Here is a 7,805-nt window from a genome sequence, read left to right on the forward strand (position 1 = left end):
TGGAGGGGGTGCCGGCTTTGGAGGGGGTGCCGGCTTTGGTGGAGGTGATGGCATTGACCTCCATGTTGGAGCCAATGAGAAGGCCACCATGCAGAACCTGAACGACCGTCTGGCCTCCTACCTGGACAAGGTGCGCAGCCTTGAGAAGGCCAATGCTGAGTTGGAGATCAAGATCCGCCAGTTCTTGGAGAGCAAGACCGCCCCCAGTGCCCGTGACTACTCTGCTTATGAGGCCACCATTGCTGACCTACAGGGAAAGGTATGTCACATAACTTCTGAATCCTGAATGTTACTGTCAAATTTATCACGTAATCCAACTATGAGATGGATATGTTAATGCACTGGGACTGAAACGTAATCCTAGTAGCAACGCATGTGTTTGCAGATGGAGAAAGAATTGCACTGATCATGCAATATGACATATTTCTTGTTCCACAGATCCAGGATGCCACCCGTGTCAACGGAGGCATCTATCTGGCCATTGACAATGCAAAACTGGCAGCAGACGACTTCAGAACCAAGTAAGCACCAGACTGAGAGACAGAAAGTGTCTAAAAACAGTGAGGCAACAAGATCTGCATATATTGAAGATATATATACATGTTGATGTTGAGGTGCAAACGACCGATCTCTTTCTGCCTCACAGGTTTGAGAATGAGCTCGCCATGCGTCAATCAGTGGAGGCAGACATCGCCGGTCTGAAGAGACTGTTGGATGAGCTGACACTGGCCAGATCAGACCTGGAGATGCAGATTGAAGGCCTCAAGGAAGAGCTGATCTTCCTCAAGAAGAACCACGAGGAGGTGGGTCACAAACACTGAACATCTGAGTGAATTTGCATTGTAATTAATTTGCATTTTCTTGAATGTAGAAAAAAATATCCTCAAACAACACCTCTTACCAAACTGTTTATTCACAGGAATTGGCGGCCATGAGGAACCAGATGACTGGACAGATCAACGTGGAGGTTGATGCAAAGCCACAGGTAGACCTGTCCAGCATTATGTCTGAGATCCGTGAGCAGTATGAGGGTGTGGCTGCCAAGAACCAGAGAGAACTTGAAGCCTGGTTCCAGACAAAGGTAAGGCTTGACCAAAACCAGCACGCAATTCCTCATTGCCTGCTTAAACTATTGTTCAAGGGTAGGTGGTAATACATAACATTAATATTCTCTGATGTCTACTGCAGACAGAGACGCTGAACAAGGAGGTGGCAGTCAGCACAGAAAGTCTCCAAACGTCCAAGTCAGAGATCTCTGAGATCCGTCGCACACTGCAGGGCCTGGAGATCGAGCTACAGTCACAACTGAGCATGGTAAATGAAAAAGATCTCAGGCAAATCTCTACTCTTCTATTCCCATATATTGCATTTTTCAATTTACTCATTCTTCCTCTTCTCCAACCTTCTTCTCATCTCGTCCTCTTCCAGAAAGCGGCCCTGGAAGGCACGTTAGCTGACACAGAGGCACGTTACAGCATGCAGCTCCAAGGTCTTCAGATGCAGGTGACGGGCTTGGAAGAACAAATGGTACAGCTGCGTGCTGACATGGAACGCCAGGGCCAAGAGTACAAAATGCTGCTTGACATCAAGACACGACTGGAGATGGAGATCGCAGAATACAAGAGGCTGCTGGATGGAGAGGGCAGGTAAGAGAGGAAATAAGGGATAAAAGCAAGGAATAGCGCTGGGAAAAATGTCATTTATCTGCAAAGACCAATTCTATCCTCTCACCATTAACTGGCTCTCTCTGGAAATTGAACCATTACAACGGTTTTAATCGAAGCACTGTCCTTCTCTCCTTTCTCAGTGTCGGTATCGGTTCTTCAAAGAGCTCCAGTACAAAGATGATTGTGGTCACAGAGGAATTGAGGGACGGCAAGGTGGTGTCCTCCTCTACCACAACCACATAATCTGTCTTAAACAGCAAACGCAACACACGGGGCAACACCTGGAGGCAACAAGCTCGAGATCTGAATACAAGACTACCTTCACATGTGAATGTGAATGCAATAAAAGGCTCCTAGTTTGCTGACTATCATGTTGTCCTGTTTGACTTATTTGTGTCTGCTTGATTCCAAATAATTCCGTGATGGTATATAAAATGTCTTACGCATTTCATCTTCATCCTAATAAGAGTAAATTGAAGTTTATCAACCACATAATGAGCTGGATATAAAAGGATAAAGAAACTGAAATATAAGGTTGCTAATATGCATCCTGAAGCTAACTGGGCAAATCTGAGTAGAGAGAATTAATGTTCTCCTCTCTCTTGAACAATTTCTTTTGAGAAAGCAGTGAGTTCAGGACATAAACCCTGCAGCTGCACAGTGTTCAGCGGGACACTCATACAGCTCTGTGTTCAAAAAATAGCAGACGTACTCAGGGTTTTTTCTCCAAAGATAAATAAAGACTTAAAACGATGTGAAAACTAATTTTTATAAGTGACACCATACCTGCAATATACCACTTTACTGCAACAAGTTATATGTTCGCTTTAATGCCTCACAACAAAAAAGTCCACATTCATGCTTAGAAGGGAGCATGAATTCAACTCACTGGGTGTTTCACTGTGAAAGACTGACAACTTGTCAAGGGAAATTATTTTACTGCTTCCACCTAACGCATGCTAGTATAGGGCCCAGCCCATCATTACACTTACCTCATTAATCAAGGCAGAGCATGAATGCATTTTAAGAAACTAATACAGGAAAGTACCCATTCAATCCATGGCAGTACATACACCGAAAAAGGTTTGATCTCGTCTTGGTTTGCCTCTGTGAGAGGACGGCTACTTCACACATGGGCATTAATGTTTTTTCCCTGGATCTGCCAGTCTGTTCCATAAACATTCAACTGACACATGGAAATAGCCTTTCCAGGCTCTGGGAAAGATTTATGGATAACAAACCTTAATGATTTAAGAATTAATATTACAAAAAGTGATAACAGACTTTGTTTGCAGTTCGAGGTGTCCTGTCAAGAGTTTTACAGATATCTGTAAAATGGTGGTCTATGGGTAAAAGGTTTTTCGGCTGCAGTTGGCCACTGAGACAAATCGACAGGAAGGCTGACATGTCGTGTTTTATCAGCTCTCTTAATACTGTACTTCCATGGGGCAGAAGAACCCTATTATTAGCTGACAAACACATAGTCCTAATATAGTAGCTGTCTAGTGCTGACACGCTAACAAACAATAACCAGCAAAAACAGAGCAACATTACAATCCCTCTGCAGCCATACAGCTACCTAATGTAAATTCTCTATTTACATTTACTGTTGTGCCTTTTTAACTCTGTTTTGGTCTCTACTAAGTCTTGATTAAAATATCCGGGTCTTTAATCTGATAAATTATTGATACTATCAGCTAGCTAGATGCTAATTTTGTGCTTACAAGTATCTGAAACATTGTCTGTCTGTTGTTTGGTGCTCGGTATGTATTGTACAGTAGGTTTATCAGAGCTTGATTGCTAAAAACAGCTGATGCTCAACCATCAGTACTCAGAGCAGTACTCAACCTGAACAATTAATGTGCTGTAACACAACAACTATGAACTAAAAGAAGCAAACAACCTCCTAGAGCTGCAGAGGGATGATTATCCATGAGTTTGTCATTACGAGCAACCCCTTTGACATCACATGTATTCAATACATTTTAGTGTACAGTATAAAAAAAAAGATTAATGCAACTTTTAACAGTAAAACCTGAACCTAACCTGAAAATCTTGTTTTTGCTGACCTCCAGTGGTTTAACTTCTCACCTGGCTGCAGTAATGTGCATGTGTATTTGAGGACACAGTAATAATGCTGTTGGGTGTGCCCTGTTATTTGTACAAAAAACATTCACTATCCGTCAGTTAGGAACAATGGTGGTGGACACATGAGAGACACTGCTCATTACAGAATTACACCGCACCAGACAGTTTAATTCAACTGCATGATCTTTATTGATTTTTGCTAACGCTTCAAATGTTTTCACTCAATCTGATCTACATCCACATCAACAGTCTTGCTGCTCTCGACCACCTTTCCATCCACAACTGTCTCCACCACTGTGATGACCTTTGTGACCACTGAAGAGAAGAGAAGAAACAATCATGATCAAGTCTCAGACATGTCTTAGAACTTTGGTATCATGCTTATTTTAAGTAAAGTCCTTACCTTGTTTTGAGCTGGTAATGGAGGGAAAAGACAGAAAGAAACATTAGTCTGGAACAGAGGCTATCTACATTGCCATTAAATGTTTTCAACTTGAGTTGATATTTTTCTGTGTAGTCTCTAATGCCCCCCTTATGTGTCCCACAAGTTTCTGATCATATTTTCATAATTTACTCTCTCTCTGTTCATTGGGTCTCACCTGTCATCCTCCCCATCCAGCAACCTCCTGTACTCTGCGATCTCCAGCTCAAGCCGGGTCTTCAGGTCCAGCAGCATGTCGTAATCCTGCTTGTTGCTGGAGATGTTGGCGTGGAGCTGGGACAGCTGAGCCTCCAGGCTTGTGACCATGTTCTGGAGGCTTGCTAGCTGTGCGGCGTAGCGTGCCTGAGTCTCTGCCAGGGTGCCCTCCAGAGACGCTTTCTGTTGGGGTCAGAGGAGGTAGGTGATTAAAATTCAGGGATGATTCATGATGCTGGTAAAACAGTGTGCATGTGAAAATCTGCTAAACATTGTTTAGCTAGCATCGTGTATTTCTGTGCACTCACAAGCTAGCAGCGGGTTAGCTTATATTAGCATAAAGACTGGAAACAGCTTTCTTGACCAGGCCTGCTAACTTCCTGGAGTCTTGCTGTCACCATGAGGCACATCAGGGAACCAACAGTGGTGTTTATGCTAAGCTAAGCTAACTGGCTGCCGGCAGTAGCATCATATATAATGCATACATGAGAGTTGCATCAATCTTCTTGTCTCTTGGCAAGAAAGCGAATAAGTGTACTTCCTGAAATATTTGTCTAATCCAGTAGACAATCAATATTTATTAATATATGTTGACATACCATGCTCAAATGGGACTGCAGTTCAATCTGAAGCCTCTGGAGGGTGCTCTTCAGGTCTTTAATCTCTGTGCGGGATGTAACCAGAATCTCTGTGTGTGTGATCACGTCCTGCTCCACCGCTGAAATCTGGGCAGTGACACAACATTACATGTGTTACAAAACAATAACAGCAGATTAGTGCACATATAACTGCAAGTGGCAGTTAACAGCTGTAACGTCTCACCTTGTTCTGATACCACGACTCCAGTTCTTTGCGGTTCTTGGCGATGACTCCCTCGTAGTGATCTCTGATCTCTGTCATGACCTGGTTCAGGTCTGTAGAGGGAGTAGCGTCCACGGCCACATTAACCTGTCCGCCCATTTGACTCCTCAGCAGAACCATCTCCTGCAGGGGTCAAGGGGAAACACCTTGATCAGCCGGTGTGGTAACTCAAATATTTTATTCTATTGTTTTAATACTGTATGCATTTTCTGAGTTCTTTGATCTCTGTTAACTGTGTGTGTGTGTTCAGTGTGTTTGAGCATGTGTGTGTTGGAAAAACAGTGGCAATGAGCTAATGGAGGGAGAGAAGAATACCAGGAAGTGTGCAGAGGGAAGATGGGCAGCGCTGGGAAAGGGGAGAAGGCAGCAGATATGTTTACAAAAGCATTAACCCTAACCTGGTATTTCCTCAGTGTTACCAGAGGCAAGGCAGAGGTCATGTGTGTGAATTGAGAGCAGCACAACAGATGGCTATGACAAATGGTGACAACTTCATCTTACAGTAAATAGCTTGTGTATTTACCTCCCTGCTGCTGAAAAGATGGATGATGTTGATGATCTTTTAATTAATCATCAGTGAAGTAATATACCTTCAGGTCATGTGCACACACAGTGTGGGTGTTGGCCTGTGTGTAGGAATGTGTTATGTGATGACAGATGTACTCACTAGTTTTGCTGCTTGTAAAACCACTGTCAATAACCTTGAACAGGTTAAAGTGGGTGCACCACTGCTAGTTGCCCCTCATCTCACCTCTTCGTGGTTCCTCTTGAGCATGATGAGCTCATCCTTCAGGGCCTCATACTGACTCTCCAGATCCATCCTGGCCAGGTTCATGTCATCCAGCACCCTCTTCAGTCCAGAGATGTCCGCCTCCACAGCCATCCTCATGGCCAGCTCGTTCTCATACCTGAGGGGGTGACACACAGGAGGACGGACAGACGGGCAGGTCAGAGAGGTTACAGTGGGTCGCCAAGATTAGAAGTCATCAGTTAGACATGAGTTCGTGCTTTGATGCGCATGCGAATCTTCACTTATGTGGCAGGGTAGAGAGGGGCAGGGGCATGAACACACAGGGGGAACACACTCACTTCATCTTGAAATCATCAGCAGCCAGTTTTGCGTTGTCAATGTCCAGGACTGTCTTGGCATTGAGCCTGGAAGCAATACGAATCTGAGAAGGAAAAAACACAAAACAAGGAAACATGTAAGAGGAAGCACTGTCGAGCTCATGTTTCATACAATTTTACTGTAAACAACATCCCAACTGATACAGGATTTTGAGACCAATACTGACATTTGAAAGTTTAAATGGTTGGTTGATTTATACTACTATACTCTGTTTTGGAAGAGATCCTTTAAAAAACTGGTTCTTCATGAGTTCAAATGATTGTACTCAGGAAGGACATATACATAAATACACTTATGTATACACATCATTACAGCTTAAATAGAGAAAAAATACATATGCAACCTGTATAAACGTGATGTATTGTAAAAAGTTGGCCCCTAATACCAACTTGCCGATATATCAGTCAGACTTGTGTAATTATCGCTGTCTTCAGGATGTGATGCACAGCTGGAATGAATCTGGTCACAGTTGCGACAGTCATGAAAAATATCTGCTCTCTGTTTGTGTCATGTAATGACTGATAAGATGGCGTACGTCTAAACTATGGCAATAATGTCTCTCTAGCTGGAATGTCAAGTGTCATACAGTACATACCAACAGATACCTCCCCCCTCCCCACCCACTCACAGTGAACGTTAACATTAGGAAGATGAGAAGAGGAAGGTAACAAAAAACACTGAAATACACCCATGGCTCCTTCCTCTTACCTTGTCCTTCAGGTCATCGATGATGGCAAAGTAGCTGGTGTAGTCATGGCAGATGACGGTTTTGTTCTGGTACCACTCTCTGATCTGCTTGTCCAGGTGGTCGTTCTCCTTCTCCAGGGTGCGGACCTTCTCCAGGTAGGAGGCCAGACGGTCGTTCAGGTTCTGCATGGTGGCCTTCTCGTTGGCACTGACGTGGAGGTCCATGCCGTCAGCCAGGTTGAAGCTTGCAGGTGATGGTGCATAGCTCATCTGGGATGAGGAGATGCGGGTGCCACGGCCTCCTGCTCCGCCGTACACGCTCAAGGTCTTCTGGCCGTAGGATCTGGTGCTGAACGACATGTTGGAGAGTTTGGGTCTGGACCAGGTAGGATTACTGGAGTTGATCTGCAGTTGAAAGCATCACTTTGGTCTCCTTGGTTATATAGCTGCCACACACAGCAAAGTGGGATGGGCTAGGAGGGACAGTTGAAAGGGAAGAATGCGGCTGAAAGGCTTCCCCCCTACTTCTCTATACAATCTCTCCATCAACACGGGTGCGGACACTGGTGGGGAGGGGTTCATCCGCCCCTTTTCAGGTCAAACTCGTGATTCCACATTTTATGGTTTCTAGATGAAACCGGCATTCCTTGAATACCGCACAGTTAATTTCCCCATAGTCCTGCACCTGTAACAGTTTGTAATTGGAGCCTTCCTTGTTTGGCTGTTTCATAGCAGG

The 7,805-nt window shown here is 44.3% G+C and overlaps 2 protein-coding genes across 2 annotated transcripts; one reads left to right on the forward strand and one right to left on the reverse strand.

The window, feature by feature from the left end:
- Positions 1 to 6: 6 nt before the first annotated feature.
- On the forward strand, positions 7 to 2,035 carry LOC111663783 (keratin, type I cytoskeletal 13-like). Its single transcript, XM_023418109.1, has 7 exons — positions 7 to 259; positions 439 to 521; positions 647 to 803; positions 920 to 1,081; positions 1,189 to 1,314; positions 1,429 to 1,646; positions 1,808 to 2,035. Exons 1-7 carry the CDS (start codon positions 89 to 91, stop codon positions 1,908 to 1,910), a joined length of 1,020 nt encoding a protein of 339 aa, XP_023273877.1. The 5' UTR covers positions 7 to 88; the 3' UTR covers positions 1,911 to 2,035.
- A 1,885-nt stretch (positions 2,036 to 3,920) lies between these two features.
- LOC111663791 (keratin, type I cytoskeletal 50 kDa-like) lies at positions 3,921 to 7,480 on the reverse strand. The gene is made up of 8 exons (XM_023418121.2): positions 7,091 to 7,480; positions 6,343 to 6,425; positions 6,005 to 6,161; positions 5,215 to 5,376; positions 4,992 to 5,117; positions 4,355 to 4,575; positions 4,159 to 4,169; positions 3,921 to 4,070 (listed from the first exon to the last, which is right to left on the reverse strand). Exons 1-8 carry the CDS (start codon positions 7,427 to 7,429, stop codon positions 3,973 to 3,975), a joined length of 1,197 nt encoding a protein of 398 aa, XP_023273889.1. The 5' UTR covers positions 7,430 to 7,480; the 3' UTR covers positions 3,921 to 3,972.
- Positions 7,481 to 7,805: the final 325 nt, after the last annotated feature.

This window comes from Seriola lalandi, unplaced genomic scaffold (genome assembly GCF_002814215.2).
Source record: "Seriola lalandi dorsalis isolate HSWRI2012SDOR001 ecotype SW California unplaced genomic scaffold, Sedor1 jcf7180002001177, whole genome shotgun sequence".
NCBI classification, from domain to species: Eukaryota; Metazoa; Chordata; class Actinopteri; order Carangiformes; family Carangidae; genus Seriola; species Seriola lalandi.

Excerpts from the sequence above, each read along its gene's own strand:
- LOC111663783 (XM_023418109.1), top strand. The coding sequence starts at position 89 with ATGCAGAACCTGAACGACCGTCTGGCCTCCTACCTGGACAAGGTGCGC. Across the intron at positions 804-919 it reads TCAAGAAGAACCACGAGGAG|GAATTGGCGGCCATGAGGAA; the intron begins GTGGGTCACAAA and ends GTTTATTCACAG. Across the intron at positions 1,315-1,428 it reads TACAGTCACAACTGAGCATG|AAAGCGGCCCTGGAAGGCAC; the intron begins GTAAATGAAAAA and ends GTCCTCTTCCAG.
- LOC111663791 (XM_023418121.2), bottom strand. The coding sequence starts at position 7,429 with ATGTCGTTCAGCACCAGATCCTACGGCCAGAAGACCTTGAGCGTGTAC. Across the intron at positions 6,426-7,090 it reads TCGATGACCTGAAGGACAAG|ATTCGTATTGCTTCCAGGCT; the intron begins GTAAGAGGAAGG and ends TTTCCTTCTCAG. Across the intron at positions 4,576-4,991 it reads TGCAGTCCCATTTGAGCATG|AAAGCGTCTCTGGAGGGCAC; the intron begins GTATGTCAACAT and ends TGACCCCAACAG.